Source organism: Populus alba, chromosome 13, assembly GCF_005239225.2.
Source record: "Populus alba chromosome 13, ASM523922v2, whole genome shotgun sequence".
NCBI classification, from domain to species: domain Eukaryota; kingdom Viridiplantae; phylum Streptophyta; class Magnoliopsida; order Malpighiales; family Salicaceae; genus Populus; species Populus alba.
Window position 1 is genome coordinate 11,822,415 of NC_133296.1, and position 24,400 is coordinate 11,846,814.

At 32.3% G+C, this 24,400-nt stretch overlaps 2 protein-coding genes across 2 annotated transcripts; one reads left to right on the forward strand and one right to left on the reverse strand.

Annotated features, from left to right (window-relative positions):
- The first annotated feature begins 1,732 nt into the window (after positions 1-1,732).
- LOC118035473 (uncharacterized) lies at positions 1,733-9,635 on the forward strand. The gene is made up of 11 exons (XM_035041049.2): positions 1,733-2,171; positions 2,257-2,387; positions 2,947-3,391; positions 3,484-3,599; positions 4,412-5,156; positions 5,248-5,709; positions 5,839-6,027; positions 6,133-6,360; positions 8,193-8,505; positions 8,597-8,780; positions 8,939-9,635. Exons 1-11 carry the CDS (start codon positions 1,971-1,973, stop codon positions 9,420-9,422), a joined length of 3,498 nt encoding a protein of 1,165 aa, XP_034896940.1. The 5' UTR covers positions 1,733-1,970; the 3' UTR covers positions 9,423-9,635.
- Positions 9,636-14,866: 5,231 nt separating this feature from the next.
- Positions 14,867-20,943, reverse strand: LOC118035479 (uncharacterized). Its single transcript, XM_035041057.2, has 5 exons — positions 20,720-20,943; positions 20,042-20,241; positions 16,953-17,054; positions 15,373-15,424; positions 14,867-15,249 (listed from the first exon to the last, which is right to left on the reverse strand). The coding sequence occupies exons 1-5, from the start codon at positions 20,808-20,810 to the stop codon at positions 15,137-15,139; spliced, it is 558 nt and encodes a 185-aa protein (XP_034896948.1). The 5' UTR covers positions 20,811-20,943; the 3' UTR covers positions 14,867-15,136.
- Positions 20,944-24,400: the final 3,457 nt, after the last annotated feature.

The following is a 24,400-nucleotide window of genomic DNA, read 5'->3' on the forward strand; positions in this document are numbered from 1 at the left end:
AAAATAAAAAATATCTAAGACTCGAGTCTTTGAGTCGCTTAGGTTTCATAAAAATCATTTAATTTAATAATATAAGAAAAACAAATCTAATTTAATAAATTGAAAAACAAAGTAAATCTGAACAAATTTTCTTAACATTAGTTAATTTTCTAAATTCAAAGCCCGTTAAATTTTAGATTCGAGTTCAATAAAGAAGCCTAACTCTCAACCAATATAATATTCAAAAATAAAATCGAGAAAAAATTTTATACTCAAGTAATTGAGTCTATAAGTTTAATAAGCTTGATTATTTTAATAATATGAAAAATAGACAACTTTAATTTAATAATATGAAAAATTAGGCGAGCCAAGGCAAACCTTGTTTGTCTGGATTAATCTCCTTAATTTTCAATTGTGAAATTGTATACTGAGTTCAATAAATAAATATCAATTCTTAATAAATTTAATACTGAAGGATGAAAATATATAAAAAAAATCCAAAGCAAAAAAATCAAAATTGATAGGTGAAAAAATATGGAGGATGAAATTTCAGCAAAAAAATCAATTTGGAAAACTGTCTCAACAAAAAATAAATAAAAGAAAAATGAGGATCAAATTTGAGAGATAAAAAAATTAAAAGAGAATGAATATGAAAATAATTTCTAATTTTAAATAATTAATTAAAATAAAAGAAATGTAATTAAAATAAAAGAAATGTAATTAAAATAAAAGGAACTAAATTTCATGAAAAAAACAAATTAAAGTTCTATTATGAAAATCTCCAATCATCTTTAATTATTTATTTTGTATTTCAATAAAAATACCAATATGTCCCTAATATCACATGAAAAAAAAAAACCCAAAAGAAAAGTATTAATAAGCCCTTTTAAGAGAGGGCTAAAAATTTTCAAATTCTAAGAGCTATATGAGTGCTTAAAAGAATAAAATGTTCAATTAGCATTCAAGTTAACAAATCTTTTATCTTTAAGGGCATTTAAATAATTCCAGCGTGCAATTACATGAAAAAAAAACTAAATTACCCCTAATAAAATCAATAATAATCTATAAATCCCGTGAAAAGACTTAATTACCTTTTATAAATTTTTTTGTGTTTTTTGGTTAGAAGAGAAAACTTGTCCCTCCATTATTCCAGTGAATAATATTTTTTTTCTTAAGCTACAAGACTTTTACCATGTCATTTAGTTTATGTTAATAATCATCCATTGAAAATGACATGCTAGAAATATATATTTATATATAATTATTATGTATGATATATTATTAATTTTATGGAATAAGACTTAATTAAAATAATAAATTCTTTATTAATATATTAAGTACATATTAAAAATATGATTTTTTACGTTTTGATTTTATATGCAAAAAACTAGGGTTCTATTCGTAGATAATTTGTTTAGTTATTCAAGATTATCATTAATCAAATATGTTTAATGTTATAAAATTAATTCATATCTAACTAACTTATGATCATATAAGATTCTTTGATATTTTTTTAGATAATTAAAAAAACAAATTGAAGTATAAAAATAAACACACTCTTAATATTCCATAGTTAATAACAAAAATAATAAAATGATAAAAAAATTAGTATTTTAATTATATTATATATAAGGATAGATTTCTTTTAAATTTAAAAATTATATTAATATATAAACGGTAATTTTCGAAAAGAAAGAGGTAGATTAAAAATAATAACTAAATTATAAGATGTTAAATAAAACTTTTTTTTTAATAAAATGAAAACAAAAATCTAGAATCGGAAAGAACAATCCTGATCCATCTCCATATGTGAAATACGTAGAGCGTTCTAGTAGAAAACGAAGTCATGTTTAGAACATGCAAGTAGATGATGTTTTATCCTGAATCCTTACTATTGTCTTTATCATTCACCTAACCTTGAGAAAATATCATTTTCAGATCACCAAAAAAAATCTTCAAATCTTGAATCGTGGAAACCATAATTAACGTAAATGGAGGAGATGACAGAACCGGAGAGGGTAGCAGGAGGAGGAGTGGCTTTGAGTTTCACGGTTAACGATGACGAAGCGATGTTAAATTCTCCTAAGGTTCTTCCTCCGAGATTAGAAAGACGTTTGCTTGGAGAGCCCAAAACACCACCCTCTGTCGAAGAAATCGAAGCTAAGCTCCGTGAAGCCAATCTCCGTCGCCAGGTATTTTTTATCTTGGAAATTGGAAAAACAAGCTACCATTTCTATATTGCATCCAATATTCTTTTTGTTTGTGACGGTGATGCAGCGATATTATGAATTGTTGTCGAGTAAAGCACGGTCGTCAACTTCAAAAAGCGGTTTAAGGGATTGTTTACAAGCAGAGGAGGATCTGGGGCAGAAAATTAAAGCAAGGCTCAATGCTGCTCAACAGAAAAGGTGAATAAAAAATGTTAGATTTTGTAGTTTTAATTAAAAATGTTAAGAATTAACTTGAAGTTATTAAATTTCTAAATTGGGTGGTAATTTATTATGCTTAGCTCGGAATGAGAAGTGTCAAATCAGATAATAGAGTCCCGAATCTTTTTTTGAATTCAAAATTCTAACTTTATCCTACTGGCTTTGATCTTCTCAAGCAATGCTCTAACCCCACTTGCATTCCCGATTTAAATTCTATGATGATCAAGTAATGAAGGAAGAATGCACGCTATTGCTGGATGCTAGAATTCAAAGTCTGTTTGAACAAGATAAAAGACAGATACCTTTTTATCGTGCCTAGGGTCTTCTGTTGAGGAGAACCTAACCATTAACTTTTTTTTGCATGAAGTGGGTGCCATTATTCGAAGTTGCATTCATATTATAATTATAGGCCTAATACCTTTACTAATTCACTGAACAATGGCTACCATGTTTGACCAAGGCACATCACTTAAACTGATAAACTGTGATTTCATACGACACTAGCTTATCTTAATATTACGTGTAATGATGTGTTCAGGCTAAGCATTCTTACTGAGGCTCAGATGCGCCTGGCAAGGTTAGATGAGCACCGGCAAGAAGCTAAAAGTGGACTAGAAATGCGTTTTGAGAAGAAGCGGGGTGAGCTTGGCATGAAGGTTGAGTCACGGGTTCAGCAAGCACGGGCAAACCGGATGCTTCTTCTTAAAGCTTATGGACAAAGGAGAGCAGTAAGGAGAGAGCGAGCTGCTCAGTCATTGATGCAAAAAATGACCCAAGAGATCAAGTACAAAGAGAGTGTTCGTTCTGCAATTTACCAAAAACGTGCTGCTGCTGAGAGAAAACGGCTGGGATTGTTGGAAGCAGAAAGGAAAAAGGCCCATTCAAGGATATTGCAAGTTCAGCAGGTAGCTACGTCCATCTATAGTCAACGGGAGATTGAGAGAAAACAGATAAAGGACCAGTTGGAATATAAGCTCCAGAAGGTATGTTCCTGGTTGAAGTTGCTTCTTTCATTGAAGTATCTTCTGTTATTTCATTGTTTTGTTGATGCAAAGTGTTAATTTGATTTCACTAGGCTAAGAAACAAAGGGCAGAATATTTGAGGCAAAGAAGAAACCTGAATAGCCAAGCACATTTCAACTCAAAAACGATGCATGAGCAGGGGGAATATCTGTCAAGAAAGTTAACAAGGTGCATAAGCTGCTCAAAGTGACCTTTTCTAAGTGGTGCTTTTGTTTTTAGTTATTTTCCTCTTCTTTTTTCTTTTCTTTTTCCCCCCTTCAATTTCAGGGTCTGTGTTGATGTGCAGTATGAGAGGAATGACTATTTGCAAATTATTTTAAATTTGTGCAGTATAACATTGTCTTCATTTAGAATTTTTATTTTGTGACTCCATTAAGTAGGACATTTCCCATTTCCATAATCATGGTTTTATTATCAGGAATAACATTTTGTTTAGGTTTTGATTCCTATGTTGCCTGGACTCTTTAGAGCTTTGGTGGTGCCATTTAACCATGCATATTTTGTATTTTGGGGGAAGCATTTGATGAATTGAATTGACTTGTGAGATCTTCCTGTGCCTTTCATTTGTAGAGTGTTTGTTTCTCATGGATTCAAAATATGGATTTTGAGAGCTTTTATTCTATGTTTTCTATTATTCTCTCTTCAGTTCAATAAAAATTGATTTGGTTGCTTTTCTGGCATCAGTTAGAAATTTTAACTTATCAGCTGTTATGAGTGAGCTAAATCTGCGATCCCTGAGCTGGATAACACATCTATGGAATGATGAAATGTGTGTTAGTCAACCAGTAGTCCTGTTATATATTTATAATATTCACATGGGTATGACAATATATAATATTCACATGGGTATGATAAGTTCTGTTTATCTATTCCTGTACAAATTTTGTTGCATGTTGGTGTCCCTTATTATGTTTCTGCAAAAATAAAAGTGGTTTCTTCTCTTTGGTTTCATTGTATAACTACAATGTCTTTAACTACAGGTGCTGGAGGCGGTTTGTAAAATTGAGGAAAACTACTCTCTCTTTGGCAAAAGCTTATATGTCGTTACAAATTAACCAAGAATCGGTTAAATCAATGCCATTTGTGCAGCTTGCTCTCTGTATTGAGTCAGCAACAACCATTCAAATTGTGAAAGCCTTTGTCAACCGGCTAGAGAGTCGCATCACACTCTCACAGGAAGTTACAGGTAACCTATCTAGTCTTTCCAAAATCGATCACCTTCTAAAGTACGCTGCTTTACCAAGTCATAAGGGCCCTTCAAGCAATGCTACAAGAAGAGGAGCAAAAATGATTAAGTCTAGTAAACTATCAAGGTACCCTGTCAGAGTTTTGCTCTGTGCTTACATGATAATGGGACACCCAGCTGAGGTTTTCAGTGGAGTGGGTGAGTGTGAGATTGTGCTGGCTGACTCTGCAGCCAACTTTATTCAAGAGTTTGAGTTGTTGGTCAAAATTATAATAGACGGCCCCATTAAAACGTCACAGGAAATAGCCTCTGCAAATCCAAGTCAAAAGACTTTCAGATCTCAGCTGGAAGCCTTTGATAAAGCTTGGTGCATTTACCTGCATCGCTTTGTAGCATGGAAGTCTAAGGATGCGAAGTTGTTAGAGAAGGATTTAGTGAGAGCTGCTTGCCAGCTTGAGCTCTCTCTGTTGCAAACCTGCAAGCTGACTTCCAGAAATGATGGTGGTCTTACTCGTGATATGTATGGTATTAAAAAACAGGTAGTAAACTTGCCTTAAGCAGAAGCAATTTTTTTTTTTATAGTTTTTATCCATAAACTAACATCATGTTGAATCATTTTGTTGACGCTAGGTTTTAGAAGAGCAGAAACTTCTTAGGGAAACCTTACAGCATCTGAGTGGCAATGGTGGGCTGGAACATATGGAACATGCTCTCTCTGATGTGCGGTCTAGATTTGTTGAAGCTGAGAAATCTGGGACTTCAATGGCATCTTCTACTTCAGATATTTTATCTTCCTTTTCACGCAATTCCCTTGAGGGCTCTTCAATTTCTGGCTTTGGTGAGACGCGTGATCTGGCTGAATGTATTGGAAAGTCAAGCCACCAAATTCTCTCCTTATCTCAGGCAGATGATTCTTCCCCCGTCAAAGAACTTGATCCTTCACCTTCTAAAAGAACCATAAATAGCATTGTGCCCTCTGACTCCATGTTGGCCAATGAGAATGAATTACTAGTAAATGAAATTCTCCATGAACATCACCGTGGTTTTGCTGATAGTCTTAATGTTACTGATGAAGATCAGAATAGCCTCAAGGTCAATACATGAAAATATTTCTCATGCTCTCTGTTTATTCAGAAATGTCACTTCTTCCTCAGTAATTTGTTAGTGTGGGATAGAGATAGAAATCCTCATCAATGCTTGTTTGTTTCCAATATTGTGCAGGCAAAAGTAAGAGAGACTATGGAAAAAGCTTTCTGGGATGGAATCACAGAATCCATGCAACAGGATGAACCTGATTTAGGTTGGGTTCTTAAACTCATGAAGGAAGTCAGGGATGAGCTCTGTGAGATGTCTCCTCAGAGTTGGAGAGAGGAGATTGTTGAGAGTATTGATGTTGATATTCTTTCCCAGGTAAATAAAGTTTTTAGTCTCTTTAATTCTGCAGCCATTACCAGTTATTATGTATTGAAATACTAACATTATTATCATATCTCCAAAATCCTTTGCCCCATGAAGGTGCTCAAATCAGGAACTTTAGATATGGATTATCTTGGTAGGATTCTAGAGTTTGCACTAGTCACGTTGCAGAAACTTTCTGCTCCTGCAAATGATGAGGAGATCAAGACCTCTCATGATAATTTACTGAAAGAACTAAGAGAGATATCTCAAGCTGTGGATATATCAAATGCTTCATTTTCCCTCTTAATGATTAAAGGTCTGCGCTTTATCCTGAAGGAGATTCAGGTATGTTTTGGTTCCAGTATTATGTATCACATCTATCCTGAAGTAGTTGTGGTTTCTGCAATTCTAGTGTTTTTTTCTGTGGAACCTGGAAAGTGTCACCCTTCATTTTGGCTATAAGTGGTTGTACGACTCATGCATGTTTTGTAAGCAGCATGGCTGTCTCTGTGAGTGAGTCAGTGTATATGCGTGTATGGGCTTGTGTGTCTGTGCCTGCAATTCCTATTTATGGTTCACAAGGACATGCGTGGTGTAGGTTATAGAGGTGAACAAAAATCTCATTCAAGGAAAAAGTTCTTGCTTTGAATCACTCGTTAAAGTTGGATCCTGGTCTTCTCTTATTTTCTTGGATGGAGTTTCAACTTGATCCCTGGTCTCTTATTTTCTTGGATGGAGTTTCAACTTGATTCCTGGTGTCGCTAATTGTACATCTGCTGGAATTAATTGTAGGATGTTTAATTTATTCAAGGGTTAGAATGCCCACTTGAATTTTCTCTGCTTCATTCTGGTACAACACAGTGGCTTGAGCCATCTACTTAGAGTGTTCTGGATTCATCTTTAATTTTTATTCCTTTTCCAGTTTCAAACCAGTTAGATGCATTGGAGACTGTTTCTTCTTCTTTATGCTTGACTTGCTGTTTTTTTGGCGACCCTCTTATTTCTTGGATTAAAGATACCTCTTTTTCTGCTGTTGAATTATCATTTGTGACTCTTATGTCTTGACAACAAGTTGTACCTTATCTGGCTTTGTGTGGGGGAAGCTGTGTGTACACTGACATTATGTGTTACCTTTGCAAAACAAAGGACGGCTAGATGCATCACTCACAATACAAAATGAAGGCTAGGTGCATCACTTAAAATACAAAATGAAGCCAGCCTTTCGTTCATTTTATTAAAAGCTGTAAAAGAACCCAAACATACAGCATTATCCCACTTAAATTACTTTCTTTGAGTTCTAAACAAGGTAAAACTACTAACAAACTGGCTGGATCTGCAAATTCAACCAATATTTAGAGCCCGTTTAGTATTGTGGTAACAGTTGCTTTTTAAAGTGTTTTTCGTTTGGAAATGCATCATAATAATGTTTTTTTACTTTTTAAAATTCATTTTCGATATCAAGACATTAAAACGATAAAAAATACCAAAAAAATAATTTGAAGCAAAAAAATCAATTTTTAAAAAAAACGCCTTTGCACCGCAAAAACAATTGGTTAAGGTTCTCTGTTTTTAATGTCTGTCTCCATGTGTGATCTGTTGCTCACAAAGGATCATCAACCTTGCTTTAGTGTAGCGTGGTAATTTGTCTTCAATTTTGATGCTGTGGGTATGCAAAGGATGAGTGGTTTCCTCGATATAGTTGGACATATTTTTGTTAAAAAAAAAGAAGAAAGAAACATGATATGTCATCCATACACCACATGTTTTCTGTCATTACATTAGTGTAAATAATTTTTGCTGGTGAAATGAGCTGAAATAAGCTTTCTATGGGAACTTTGGAACCCTTGCGTTTCTTAGGCCAGGAGAGATTAGTTCTCACATGCTGCAGATGCTTATTATGATGATGGGATGAGTAGTTTCTTCGATTTAGTCAGTAGACTTTTTGTTAAAAAAAGAAATTTAGATGTTATGTCAGCCATATACAGCATGTTTCTGACCTTATATTGGTGTAAATAATCTGTGCTGAAATAAGCTTTCTGTGGGAACTTTGGAACTCTTCAATCTGTGCTGAAATAAATTATCACATAGTGCAGATGCTTCCCTCTGTTTTTGTTTTCTACGTGTCATTCTTCTCTCTCCTTTTCCCATCTTTAATTATAGTTGTGGTTTGCTGGCAGATTCTGAAGACTGAGATTAGTAGAGCACGCATTAGACTTGTGGAACCACTCATCAAAGGACCTGCTGGTTTGGAATATCTGAAAAAAGCTTTCGCTGACCGATATGGTTCTCCTGCTGATGCTACATCCTTGCTACCTCTGACGAGGAAATGGATGGCATCTGTGCATGCAGTTGCTGAACAGGAGTGGGAAGAGTACGTAGATTCTGTATCTGCTACAACAAGTGATACCCAAGTGTCTATTCCAACAGCACTTAGGACTGGAGGCAGTGTTTTAACAACATCAAAAATTGGACCTTCAACTTCCACAACAGGTTTGAAGACTTCATGCATAAACTTTTGTTTCGTTTAGAATTGCCTAAAGTTGGACTAATCCCTTTTTGTTGCTGTGCACAACTTTATCAGGTCTCGAACAGCCAGGATGCACGGGAGAAAAGGCTGACTTGTTGATTAGGCTTGGCTTGATGAAGCTTGTGATCGGAGTAGGAGGGCTGACTCTTGAAGCTCTGCCCGAAACTCTCAAACTTAATCTATCCAGGCTAAGACATGTCCAATCACAACTTCAGAAAATCATTACCATCTCTACAAGGTTGGTACTTGTTTGGGTTGTTACCTCTTAAAATTCCTCAAATTTAAGTGTGCATCCTTGCACTTCTTTTTTCATCTTCTTTTTCTTGCCTACTCTCTGTGCATGCATAGAAATATCATCTAATTGTACGCTGAAACCAAATTAATGTGTTCTGGCAGTGCATTGGTCCTTAGGCAAACCCTTCTGACAGAGAACTTGGTAACTAGTTCTGTGGACATGGAGAATGTAGTATCTGAGTGTGCGAAGAAGCTTTCTGAGCTATTAGACAGCGTGGAAGATGTGGGTATTTTGGAAATTGTTGATACAATTAGTGCGGTATCAAAAAGCAGTGGCCAAGATTCAAATGATGAAAAGCTCCGAGCAAGGAAGGAGGTTATGTCAAGCATGTTGGTGAAAAGCTTGCAAGCCGGGGATGCTATATTTGAGCTGGTGTCTCGCTCTATTTATCTGGCTATGAAGGGGGCTGTGTTGGGAGGAAGTGGATCTAAAGGAAGGGAATTGGTGGAGACAGCTCTTCGGCGAGTGGGAGCAACTCTTCTTTCAAATAGGGTAATGGAGGCTGCTGAAGTTCTTGTTGTGGTGGCAATGGTTTCCTTGAGTGTTCATGGCGAATGGTATGAAGAATTGATCAAGGATCTGTAACATGCTCGTATAATGTGCTTGCAGATTGCATATTATCGAATTTCCTTTGCATTACATATCTTTGTCAGTGAATGTGTATGTATATCTTGTATTATATAATGATGGGTACACTTGTGGTAGACAAGTAGTAGAATGAACACCAACACTGATCCTACTTTGTGGATTGGGAATTTAAGTTGTGACAATACGTGCATAATTTATGATCTTTAAACATCTCCTCTCTCTGCAAGTTGCATGCAAGCTGTTGTATGGGCCCCGATATAGATACTTGCGCAAGATGTGCTTTCTACGTCGGCAATAATCGCTATGAAGATGTAACTATTTTTAGTTTAGTTTGGTTTTTATTAAAAAAATTATGAAATTTATCAAAAAAATTCAAAATCAAATTGAAATTGGTTTGAACCAGCTTGTTTCAGTTTGGTTCGGGTTTTTTAAAACAAAAATTAATTCAAACTGGTTTGACTTGGTTTTTTCGGTTTGGCTTGGTTTTTTTTGGTTTGGCTCGGTTTTTTTTAGTTTGGCTCGGTTTTTTCCGGCTTGGCTCTGTTTTTTTGGTTTTGGCTCGGTTTTTTTTTCCGGTTTGGGTTTGGTTTGATTTTTGTAGTTTTAGGCTTATAAAATCAAAATCGAACCAATCAATTTTTTTTAATTTAATCGGATTTTTTTTACGGTTTGGTTTTTTAGTTATTTTTTTTTTAATTTTCTTAATTTAATTGATTTTTTTAGTTTTTCTGCTAATCTCAACTATCCAATCCCGGCCATCACGTCCAAGCAACATGGATTATATGAGTGAAAATAGACAGTGAAACAGTCTCTTAAGTCGGACAACGTTAATGGCTATGTGATAATATTATTTTTTCTTAACAGGGAGGACTTTGGCTTTCGGTTTTTCCTTTGTTCTTCTTTTTAGTTTTTACAATTGTATGAGGTTAATTGCAACCACATTGATCTATTAAAAAAACTTGAATGTTAGATTTTTTTATATATATTTATATTTTATTTATTAGGTAAGAAATTCAAATAATTATATCATATTTATTGTTTTTTTTATATCAATATTTTTATATATAAAAAAAAACATTTTTTTTCTCTATAAAATTACTGATTTTACAATCGGAGAGTCCTTACGTTCATAAAAAGAAACATTTTGCTAGTGTCAACAACTAACCACCTGGCTTATCAGGCATCACCTACCGTAATTACCGATTACCTGACTTATCAAGCACCACTTGTTACTACTACAACGATTATTCACTTAGTTTACTAAGCATTACCTCCTACTACTATTACAACTATTAGTCACTTGTCTTAACAGACACCACCTATTATTATTATAGTTATTGACCTGGTTTACTAGACATCACCCGTTACCAATTATCAACCTTCTAAGCTTTCTATATCAAGTCACTAAATATCTTAACTATAAAGAATGAATCATATTACTTGAACTAGGAGATCAATCAATTATCTAAACATTAATCTTCTTCCTAAGCATCTTGGATTTTGGGACTCATCAATTGGCACTGTATGTGAAAAATGGATAAAAAAAGCCATCAAAATCAGACTTTTTCACCTCAATAATAAGTTTTGGCAATTATGGTAACACACATGACCTTATCATTATCGTCATTGGCCACTCCTAGTGCCTATAGCTTGTTGTACTACCCACAGGAGATTGGGTAGAATGACCTTCAGGAGAGTATTTTGCCTCCATACTCGTGAAGTCCCTCTAGGGGTTGATTGCGCCATTGCGATACTTGTGCATATAGCCAGCACTCCATTCTCTAGATGATGCTTAAAAGCTTCTCATCAAGTCATTAGGGGTTGATTTAGGATCCCTCATTCTCTAGGTGATGTATAGGCCCTCTCACCAACTCTTCAGGGATTGATATGAGATCCCTTATTCTCTAGACGATGCCTAGGGGTCTCTCATCAATTCGTTAGTTCATTCTCCAGGTGATGCCTAAGGCTTTCTTATCAATTCGTTAATGGTTAATATGTGATCCCCCATTCTCTGGGTGATACCTAAAAGCCTCTCACCAATTCGCTAATGGTTGATCTTGGACTTCTCGCCTCTTTAATGTAATCTTAAATTGGCACCACTCTTAAATGGGGGGCTTCTAAGCCCTCACACCATCACTAGGAGGCTACAAACCTCCAAGAGGCTTCCAAATCATAATGTCATTCTAAGAAAGTCACATACCTCCCACACTTTAGTGCGATCACTCTTCAAGGGATGAACTTAGTTTTTCTAGTGTAATAGAACTACCTTTCATGGATCTGTCCACTTCACCCCTTAGATTTTTTTTCTAAGTATGGATGTAGACAGGGGCTCACTTCTCTCCGCCCTTTAGAAATTTTTTTAAGTATAGATGTCGACATGGGTTCGCTCCCATTTACCCTAGGAATTTTTCTAAGTAAGAGCGTCATTATTGATCACCATCCTTGGGTTCCCATCAGCCTTTTAGAATGTTTTCTAAATATAGACTCACCCTTCATAGGTTTGTACAAGCCACTTAAAATTTTTTTCGAAGTAGGAGCCTTTTCTTCATAAGTTTTTCCTGACCTCTTTAAAAACTTTTCTAAGTATAAAGTCTTTCATATCTCACCTCACCTTCCTAAAAATTTTTCCAAGTATAGATTCCTCCATAGTTCCCCTCTATGCATTTAGAAATTTTTTCAAATATGGTGCACACCTTTACATATGGGCTTTTAAGTTTATTACCCAAGGTTTCAATCCTTGTTCTTATATAAAGGATGAACTCATCATGGTAACCAGGTATTTATACAAGTATTTGCAAATTAATACCACAAATATTTGGGGAGCTACTGACAGACCCAAACCCCCATACAAATGGGCCTAAAAACCCTTATAGGCTCAGGCACGTGTCCCTAACCCAACACCCTCTATGAGCTCGGACACACACCCTGAGCCCAATACTCAGTAGGGAATTTTTTTGGGACCCCATTTGGATCCTTTAATATTTTATACTAATCTAATACATATTATTTTGAGTAGAATACAACTCAAAATATCAGAAATATAAAATTACACTTTAGTCTCTCATTTCCATAAAAATATAAGATTCTAAGGCTATAAATACATTATATTTCAAGACAGAGGTTCACAATCTCTTCATTCGTAACATTTTCAGTATACATATTTTAAGAGTCTATCTTTCTAAAATATCTTTATAATTTCTCTCTCATAAAGTTACTGACTTTACAATCGGAGAGTTCCTACGTCCATGAAAAAGAATCTTTTTGCAAGTACCAGCTATCAACCACCTGACTTACTAGGCACCACCTGTTAATATCATAGCTACTGATCACCTGATTTATCAAGCATCACCTGCTACTATCACAGCTACCAGACACTTGGCTTACTAGGCACCACATACTATTACCATAGTTATCGATCACCTGGCTTACCAGACATCATCTGCTACTAGTTATCAACCCTCTAGTCATATCAAGTCACTAGATAACTTGACTATAAAGAATTAATCAGATTGCTTAAACTAAGAGATCAATTAATTATTCAACATATTAACATTACTTCTAAACTTCTTGGATTTTAAGACTCACCACACTGCTAAGTCTTTCACTGCAAACCAAAACATATTTTATTATAAATTGGAATAATAAAATGATCATTTTGCCCTTCTCAAATAAAATAAATTAACCTGCTACTAGGGTAATAAGGTCTTTCTCACATGATCTATTGATCATTATCAGATTGATTGAGTACAAAAAGAGTTTTTCACATTTTACTAGCATAGTAAAATAACTTAATTACCATTAAAAACAAACAAAAAAAAAAACATATTAAATTGGCATCCAAGGTTTTTTCATCTTTTTTTTTAACCTTTTTAAGAACAATGAAATGAATGAATTACCCATAAAATAAAATAAAAATTATTAAGTTGTCATCCAAAGGCTTTTTTGTATTTTCAACTTGTTTTTTTTTTTTTTTTTTTTGTTATAATTAAGTTGACTAAGGAGAAATGTGGTATTTTAATAAATATAAAATATTAAAAAAAAATAAAAGTGGTTTACGTGTACACATGCTAGTAGGTGGGAAATGCCTGTTTTATTTGAGCAGCGCAACAGGCATCATTCAAAGGCCAAATAGAGGCTTATGGGACAATGTTTGAATTGTCTCGGTGACCCCTCCATCACTAAGTGCCTCGTGTAGCCAATGGACCTCCAGTTTGGTGCCAACAACTTTTTTTTTCCTCTTTCTCCTTTGATTTTTGTGCTTGACCCTTCAATTTTCGAAGAAGCTCTTCAATTTATTTTTTCTTTAGATTTAGTTACTACTTGTTTTATTTGAAATAATTTATCAAATTTGATTATTTTTTCAATTTTATTCTTCTTTAATTTTTGTATCTAACATATTTGGTCACCATTCTTTTGATTATTGTTTGTTTTCATTTGAGATAATTTTTAAAATTAATTTTTTTTACAGTTTCATCATCTTTCATTATTTATTCCTATCATATTTGATTTTCATTTTTTTAATCATTATTTTTTTTTACTTTGACAAATTTTTAAATTAATTGTTTTTTCTAATTTTATCCTTCTACATTAAATTGATTGAGAATTAAGCTTCTTGATTAAGTCTAGATTTAAGATTTCACGAGTTACGAGTTTGAGACATTAACTCGAGTTTAGGAGATTCACCCGGGTTTGCGTGCCTTTTTCTTCTTTTTTTGAAATTTTATTAGAGATTGAACTCTGTTATATTTTTTATTTGTTTTCTATAGAATTTCTCACCAATTTTAAAAACACAGGTTATCTTAGGTCTTTTTTTTTTATTTTTTGTTAAATTTAATTGTTTTTAAAGAAATTTTTTTAAATTAAATTAAACTAATTGATTACATGTAAATATAAAATATTCACTTTATAATATTTTGTTTAGTTTGCTTTTTAAGTTATTGCTTTTATAGCTTGTGCAACCTCTTTCTGTGTTGCCTATACAACATTTCATGGTGGTGTTAAAACCATCTTTGAAAGCTTTTTATAATAGTAAGAGAATTCTCACTGCAAAACGATGATAAGTCTTCAAAAAACTTTTCTTTTTTTTCTCTAGTATAATTTTGACAACTTATTTTTTATAGTTAGTTATTGCTAAAAAAAAAAATTCACTTTATTTATTTATTTATTATTTATGTATTTTTTTTATTTATATTATTAAATTAACAAAGCTAATTTTCTTACTTTTTAAATTTTCTTACTTCTTTAAAAATGCTAGCATTGCAAATCCACGTGAACATCCTTTTTTAAGTTAGAAAAAACGTGTCCCGGTCTGGGTTGTATAACCTATATGGTCTGATACCCTGCACACCGCAAGTCCACATTAACAGTAGCCATGCTCCAAACATAAGTCTTGCCTCACACAGGGGAAGAAGAAGGTATTTATCCAGAAATAGAGAGCAAGAAGAAACAACATACGCTTTCATCATGTATAAACTGCAACATCAAAATCAAACAACAGGGATATTTCTACTCTCTCATCAATGCAATCACTACACCTGTGATTTTGTGTGTAGAAAAAGACGTGTACAAGCAAATACATATGAACTCAATATTTCACCAGGAGGGGAAAAAAGGTACTAGCATATACAAAAAGAGCCTACTTTCGCCATTAGTGAAAACATGTTTAGGTTTCTACGGAAGAACTTATAAACATATCATGCCTCATGTTCTGTTCAAGAACCTCCATGACGATAATAGAGCACTGACCGGTAGATGGCAGCAACATGAAGAAAGCAGATGAGCACTATGAGGAGATCATCCAAGAGACCAACTATTCCCAAAATTCCTGTAAATTATCACCCATAGCTGATTGCATTATTTTAATGTTATTCACCAAAACAAGGGAACCAACGTGATCCAAAAGAAATACAAAATATAAATGAGTAATTAAAATAAAGCAATTACTTGCCTTCTGGAATAATGTCTACAGGGCTGATGATGTAGACAGCACTTAATACCATCTGCAAACAAGAAATAAATAAGAATCTTGTCGTGGAAATGAGACTAGTCCAACCAATATCAAGTAATGCATAAAATACTCAATTGGGTTAATGTAAGAAGACTAGTCCTTAGTCTCACAGAGTTGTGAACAGCAAATGTGGATACAGTTTCTCCTAGCAAACTAACCAAATTATATGCCAGTCAATGATTGCAAAACATTGTTGTAAACTGAATACGAAGTTGCTAAGCGAGTCCATCTTGCATATGCAGTCCCACAAAAATAATTGTTCATACTAGACTATATTATTGTTAGTGGCAGAAAATCAGCATGTCAATGGCAGAGATTATGACAGATTCTTGGCAGGAATTGTGCCTGAAAATGGGGAAGTTTGCCCCCCATTTTCAGCTATAAATAGAGAAGATTAGAGAGGGCAAAGGGCGACAGCAAACACTCTAAACACGCAGTAGAATAAGCTGCCTTCATTAGCAGAAGCAGCTGCAGAATGGCAGCATTACAGCAGCCTCTTGTCTTTGTAGATTTCCTTCAACAACCTACTTTCTAACTCTCCTTTGCAAATTCTAACAATTATATCATTGTCATATGTCATGGATTAGACAATATGCAGCTGCATTAGTCCTTTGAAACTGAAGAACAGCAAACGGAATAATATATTTGGGGGTGATTCCTCCATGAAAGGGCATTAGTAAAGAAAACCTATACCAATTCCATTATGTCAGCGTCCAGATTTCCGTAAAATCATATCGTAACTTCGGAAGCCATTTCTCATTCTGACGATCTTCTGCCTGGTCTTTATACCATGTCTTTCTTGAGTTAAGCTCTAGTGCCCAAAACACCAATTTATATTAGATGTTGAAGAACTAAGCACCAATTTTCTAGCATTCCAATAGAGGCCTTCGTTACAAGTCAAGGATAGATGGAAGAAACTTCGTAGCAGCACGCAATAAATATGGCAGAAAACAGTTCAATAGCAGCAGCAGTAATAACAGTTGTAACTAAAGGAGGGAATAATAAGTGAAGGAAGTTTAGTTGGTTAGGAAATTATTTTGAGCTGTTAAGAGTTAGTCAGTTAGTATAATGCATTTCATTGTATTTAAGTCATGGTATTGGAAACTTGTAACTCGGGCAATAAGATTGAATATTGATTGGTGTATTCTAATTCTCCCTCAAATTTCTTCTACACACTTGTTTGTTAAGAAAGATCATTAACAGCCTTCTCAAACGCTTAATATGTAAAGGCATGGGATACTTAAATTTAAAAGTATGACTCTCACCACATACTCTAGGCAGGATTGAGCAGGGGTTTGATCTTATATCTCTTTTGAACAGATGGATTAATTTTAGGTTAAATCTTAACAAAAATAAGAAGACAAAAAGGTTCATAGTATGTTCCTAAAAGATGACAAAACATTAGGCCGGGTAAAAAAATCAAATAGCTAGCAGCATTCTTATGGTTCATCATTCACGCAAGAGTTTAAAAAACACAATGCTAGAAATAAGACTGGTAAAAAGTTGCTAGTTTACTTAACTGCAATGTAGACACGTGCCTTGATGACCATAGGAAGAGATCTTTGGGGATCCATTATTTCTCGCAACAACCTCCCGAGAAGAAATGGAAGGTCTTGCATTCTCTGGGGATAAGAGAAACCATCTTTTAAAACCTCATAGCAGTTACAATACAGTGTTAAATGTACATATGATATGATTATAAATGCTGAAACAGATAAAAATTCCGGTACATGTCATGACTAGTACTACTAATCATCCACCATTTCTAGCTTTCTTAGGATAAAAATGGTATTAATTTATGCAAGAAATTGATCAAGTATGGTTGAAGGTTGAAACAGAACACCAAGAGAACAGATCAGGTAAAGATTATAAGGCAGACTAGTAGATCCAGAAAAAGAGGCTGCTGTTTGCATAATTGGCACCTTCAAATCAATAGAACCCAACAATAGTTCTTAGTAAACCAGTTAGGTGACAGCTACAGGATGCGGACAACAAAAGGGAAAAAACTTGTGTCTTTTTATAGACAATGGGTATTCTGTAATTTCAGGAAAATCTGGAAATTTGTCCAAGTCTTGGTTTTATTTTCTATTTAGTAATTATTAGCCTAAGGAGTAATTAGTTTTATTAGGTTTTTCCTGCTCTACTTAGGCTTGGTGTTTTTTTATGAGGCTTTATTGGATTTGGACTATTAGAACTTATAAATAAATAGGCTTAATAGCATTTTCAATTCATGAACTTTTTACTTTTTCTATTCAACTGCTGAACTTTCAATTTTTTTCAAATATAAGTGTTTTCGTTAAGTTTTGTGTATTTTATGTTGACATGACCATTAAATTGCCATGTGACATGATAACATGTTTTCCAAGTGTGCACAAACTTTTTAGCTTGTTTCTAGTTAAGTATATATACTTCTATTCTGTTCTATTTTAAGTGTTTATATTTGTATTTTTTTTCTATTTGAATGTTTATGCTTTTGTTAAAAGCCATTTTTTATATAGAAAAAAAAATTAATTAATACTAAGCCATTACAATTTATATAAGACTCAAGAAAAATATGAACACGAAAGTTGATTCTAGTCAAAAGAACAAAAAAAACTCAACAACTACAATAATAACCATTACCCTTTTAGATGATATCTTGTCTTGCCTATTTGATGTGCTTCTAAATAGATTCTTTTAATTTTTACTTTGCATTTTTATATGATCATATTTGACCAAGACCAAACAAATAAATTTTTTACAACAAAACCATACATATCAAATTTATTAAAATGAAAAAATAAAAATAAAACTAGCATGCCTTGAAAAAAGAAAAATAGATTTTAGATTCATTTGATTTTCTCTTCTTTCGCTAGAATGAAACATATCTCTATCTTTATTTGGTAAGTTAAAAAAAAATTATTGTTTTAAAAAATTAACAATTTTAAGTACAAATCCATAACAAGGTTCATTAAGAAAATCCGCCATTATTAAGTATTTTTTAAAAACATTTTATCCCATATAAGGATGTCAACAGGTGGAAACATGAGCTATTAACTAATAAATTAAAAAAGAACAGTTAATTAATAAATTATTGAGAATTGAGACACTTAAATAAAAAATAAATAAAAGTACAAACACTAAAGGAGAAAAAAAATATAAAATACAAGCACTCAATTAGAAACAAACTAAAAAGTTCACACATATTTGGCAGACATGTCATTATATCATGTGTTAATTGAACAACCATGTCAGAATAAAATAGAAAAAACCTCACAGAAACACTTGACTGGAAAAAAAATTGAAAGTTCACGTACTCGAATAGCAAAAATAAAAGTAGAGACATTCAAATAGAAAAAAATGAAAAGTTCATGAACCAAAAATGTTGTTAACTTCTATCTAGTATTTTATTAGTCCTAAGGAGTAAATAGCTTTATTAGGTTTTTCCTGTTCTACATAAACTTAGTATTTTTGTATTTAGGAATCTAAGTCCTTATTGGATTTGGACTACCAGAACTCTATAACTAAGTATGTAATCTTTCAATATTATGAATACAAGTTTATTTATGAATAAAATTCTAGCAATTTGCTTTTGATTGTGCGACTCAATCTCCACTTAGGTGTGACTCCTAAGAACAATAAGTGTGAAGCTTAGTATTTTCCTCAAATCCACAAGAAATCTACATCAATACAACAGCTCTAAAAAAACCTCTGAAACTTATATCCAGAACAGCCCCTATGTTGTCCTGCATCACTACACATGGGACATAGGTATCATACCTCATTGTTCCTCATCAAAAGAGTACCTACTTCAAATCTTACTAATACTACCAAGTAATTTTTTAGAGAACTCGATCTCACATACAAGTTCTATATACAATTAAATTTCCTAATGCTGTGTAGTTTTCTATGATTTTAGCTGAGTAATCAGAAATCATATGACATCATATTCTGTAACATAAGAAAATACCCAAATGCATCCATGAGGAAGAAAAAAAAAATACTTCCTATCTGTGGAAAATGAGAAAAAACTGGGACAAAGTAGTGCAACCATATAGAACATAAAGTAAAGCAACTATTCCTCTTCTCCTTTTTCTCTAAAGCTAGGAATTAGAGCAACTACTATCTGCAGAGAACGAGCTGGCAGCTGAGAATGCTGCATGGAAAAAGGAAAGGAGGACAAACAAGAATTTTGAAGGAGCACCAAGAAGGCAATAATGCAGCCTTTAAGGATCAAATTCCACATAACAGATTTAAGAAGAAGAAAAATCCTCCTAAACTTGCACAAACATGTGCAAGTAGTGGAGAGACAAGGAGAGCACAAGAACTAGCCATAAGCATAAGGGACACCAAGCCATACACGTGCATGCACGTACTCTTATCAAGACTCTAATCTTATGAATCTTAGTAGTGTTGGTAAAAAAAAACAACATGCATTCCAAGACCAAAATCATTATCTGTCCTTTGTTTTGGCTGCTGCCTTTTGATGCGGATGGGGCTAGAGTTATGTCCTTTGTTTTGGCTGTTGCCTTTTGATGCGGATCAGGCTAGAGTTGCCATATTCTAGGAAATATTAGTTGCAAGGAAATTTTTGTTATAGACAAGATACCCGAACATTTAATCCACATACCTGAACAAGACTACTGGTATTTCCACCAAAAAGATGATTGTATCTTTCAATTTTTCCAAGAACCTCAGCAACATTAGGATCATTGCGCTCCCTTAATGAAGCTTCACCAGGAACCAACAATGTAATCTGTCGCCGACACAGCGGACATTTACATGGCTGGAGTACAGATCCATGATGCCAAACAAGCATAATACAATCACCTAAAAATACCAGGTGAAGAAAATGTTAAATTACCTGCAGGTTTAATCTTAACAGTCTAGAACCCAAAAGTTGGAAGGAGAAAAAAAAAAATAAGTAAACCCCCCAAATATCATTTCAACAGGCTTGACAGAACAAACAGATAAAATTATGCATTTTGACCACATAACTGGACAAAAATTCGTTCTTTAACTATAATAAAATGACACCAAACCAATTATGTTCCTATAGACAACTGTGCAGACCATTAACTATAAATCAAGCATCATTACAATGGTAATTTAGCAAACAAAAGAAAACCCATAAAAGATAATCATTTATCCTTCTTGAATGGTATCATCAAAATCTTCTTCCTGAATGAAAGATAAATAAAAATAAAAACCGACATTGCATTCACGTATTTAAGCTCACCCAGAAAGAACCCAGATCCAATCAATCAGCAAAACATGAAATGAAGCAAATGTGTAGATAGAAACTGACCGCAAAACCAATGAGAGCAATTGGCCTGACAAGCAATGTTGAAGTGTCCATGGCATATGGCGCAACAATCGTTTGCTGGAGGTCCATCCATTTCCCCCTTCTCTCTTCTCTTCTCTTCTCTTCTCTTCTCTTTCTTGTTTAGGGAAAATGGCAAAAGAGTTCCACCATTAAAATAATAATTCAACAGCTGCCTCTCTACAAATTCTCTGGGAATGTGATTTTTTATTTTTTAAAAATTATTTTTAATATTAGTATATTAAAATGATTTAAAAAAATATAAACTACACTAAATTTTAATAAAATAAAAAAAAATAAAATTTTTTAAAAAACAAGTTTGATCGCAATGCCAAACAGGCATGAAACAGACCAGCAGGTGATAATGTTGTTAATGGTTGAAAAATGATAAATACTTGTACATGATATGGTATTTATAGAGTATATACGAGAAAGGATTGGCTAAAACTGTGAAGGACAAAAGGAGAAAGGGCAAACTACAGAGGGGATCCTATAGTTTTTCTAACATTTGCTCCCTATTATTTAAATATTTTCTTTTGGTTTGAAGATCAGGTATCTTTGATCCTGTTTTTGTACATATTTCGGATATTTTCTAACATTTGTTCCCCTACTATTTGGATTTATGCTTTCATGAGATATTTTATTTCCCTAACATTTATTCAAATTCAAATATGAAGCGAATTTACTTATCACTTAAGCCGACACCTCAAGCTATTATTTAAATATTTTTAATAAGCGTGTCTATATATATATATATATATATATATATAAAGAAAGCTAAAACCTAAAGGGAAAATACTGCATACTATAAAAAAATTTAAATTTCATTATTGGAGACATTTAGTCTTTTTATAACAGTGGATTAATCATTATCAAATTGACTTAAAATAAATAAATATTTTTTAAAAAAGTACAATGAAACAACTAAAATGATATTAAAAACCAAAAAAATAGCATTAAGAGATTTTTTTTAAATTTTTCAAAACGATTTTTTGAAACTATCAAAATACCCATAAAAGCCAAAAATTTAAAACTAGTGTCAATAAATTTTTTTGTGTTTTCACAATGATATTTTGTTATTATTAGATTAGTTGATGAGCAAATTGATATTTGAATAAATAAAAAGTAAAAAAATAAAAAACAAAAAAGCGATTAATTTATGCAGTGCCTATCAACACCCAAAATTCTTATTTTGTCACGTCATTGTGTTTCTTTTCGTGTGGTCAATGGTTACATGATATATCGCTGACGATGCTTCCCTCCCCCACTCTTTTCTCTCCCTTTCCCTTAAAATTCATGCTATCCATGCAAAATTTTAGAGTTATCTTGTGATTTAAAAGTATTACCACTTAGATCTTTATTGTTTTGATTTTTAAGTTTTGCTCTTGTTTTTTTTATAAAATTTTGATTTGTTTTCAATTTCATTCTTCAATCTTGATTTAAGATATGTTTTTTTTTTTCAATTTGGTTTTTATTTTTTTGATTATTTTTTTCTTTTTGTTGAATTGATTTTTTTTTAATTGCACCGTTCAATCAAAAAATTATTTTTATTTTTTTATTTCAATTTTGATCTTCATTCTTTTAGTTGTTTAATTTTTTTTGGATCATTTTGTTAAATTAACCTTTTCTTTTCAATTTCACCCTTTAATCAAAAATAAAATTTATTTTGTATTTTAATTCTAATCATTATTCTTTTAATTTCTATTTTTTTTATCCTTCTATATAATTGAACTTTCTTTTTAATTTTATCCATCAACATTTAATTTATTAAAAATTAAACTTCATGGTTTTTTCAAATAAAATGCTTCAAGATTAATGATCCAGGTCATAAGTTAAAAATTTAACCTGGATTACGAGTTTGAAAACATAACTCAGGTTGACATTTGTTTTGTGTTTTTCACTTATTTTCTTATTGTTTTTTATAATTTGACAAATATTTTTTTAATATATATATAAATGAGCTTTGTTATTTTTTTTTTAATTTTATATTGAGTTATCTTAATTTTATGATAAAATAACCTGAGATAGTTTGGTCTTGATTATCGAGATTGTAGATTTGTAATGTTAATTAACCTAAGCTAATTTTTTAAGTTTTATCTAATTTTATTATTTTATATTTAATAAATTGAGAATTGAGCTATATTTTTTATTATTTTTTGGAAAAACAATTCTAAGATTATCATGGTCACTTTTTTTAATTGGAAAAATCATCCTAAATATTCTATATGATTTGGTTATTTTTTATTTTATTTATATTTTTTTTAAATTACAATTTACGTGATGAGTAACTTAATTTGTATATCTAAACTGACAAAAGAAAATCAAATCAATTAAAATCTAATATGCCGGTAGCGGTTGTTTTTCAAATAATTTTTCATTCATAAATACATGTCAATGATTTTTTTTATTTTTTAAAAAATTATTTTTGACATCAGCACATCGAAAAGATCTAAAAAATAAAAACCGCACTTAATTTTAATAAAAAAAAAATTTCAAAATTTCCCAAAACACAGATAAAAACACAGCCTCAAACAGCCTCTTCTCTCCTATCTAAGAACACCATCACCAACCACTAGCCATCCCCTTCTTCACCGACCAGACCCCCTCTCTCTCCCTGATCACTACAATCCTCCTTCTCTCTCCTGCAAACATCACACCCAAAAGATCCACGAATTCCAGTAAAAAAACAAATTGCTTTGACCAGTAGAGCGAGGAGAAGCTCGAGTTTGCTTGCAAAGGAGATTAGGGCTCCTGTTTGCAAAGCATGCACTCAAACCATTCACAGCAGATATCGTATTTTTAACTATCTAAAAATATAAAAACAGAGAAAAATTCAAAATTTTGCAAAACTCCATATGAATGCCTTATTAGAGGCCGATTGTTAAGGTGGTTGTGTTTTAAAGCAAAACGCAAGCACAGTTTATGTACAGAGAACCCATGTAAATTAAAAAACAATTCAGCCACAGCTCCACCATTCAAGTGAATAATGGAATAACTCTTCACTGTTAAGATCGGATTAGATTCTAGTTAAAAAATTTTATTTTTATTTTTTTAGTTATATTTTATTCAAAAAATTAAAAAAAAAAATCACTTGATGACGTAGCATTTAAAAAATTTGATCGCAATTCAATTTTTTTCTTGTCAGGTCCGACCCAGTTAAAAAAAATCAATTTTTATTTTTAATTGTGTTTTATTCAAAAAATTAAAAGGAGATCACTTGATAACGTAACATTTGTAGAATTTGATTCGCAATTTCAATTTTGTTCCTAATGATATTTTACCTGATATAGTTGTGTGCTTAAGAAACCAAAAAAATTGTAGTCCTTGTCAGATGGATTGCTTACATAATGAAATTGTAAATCGTTTAATGAAACAATAAAAAATATTTGATATCAATATTATTTATTTCATGATGTAATAGTAGTAGTTAAATCTACAATACTTAAATTAAAAACTATCAAAATATATATATATATATATATTAATTTTTTTATAACTTCAATTTAAAAAGTATTCTTTTAACCAAACATATTAAACTATTTTTTATTCAACTATAATTTTAACAAAATATATTATAAATATTAAACCAATCTCAACTAAAAGTACTTTTTTGTAAAATAATATTTCTCAAATTATAACCATAAAAGTTACCCAATACCAAATAAA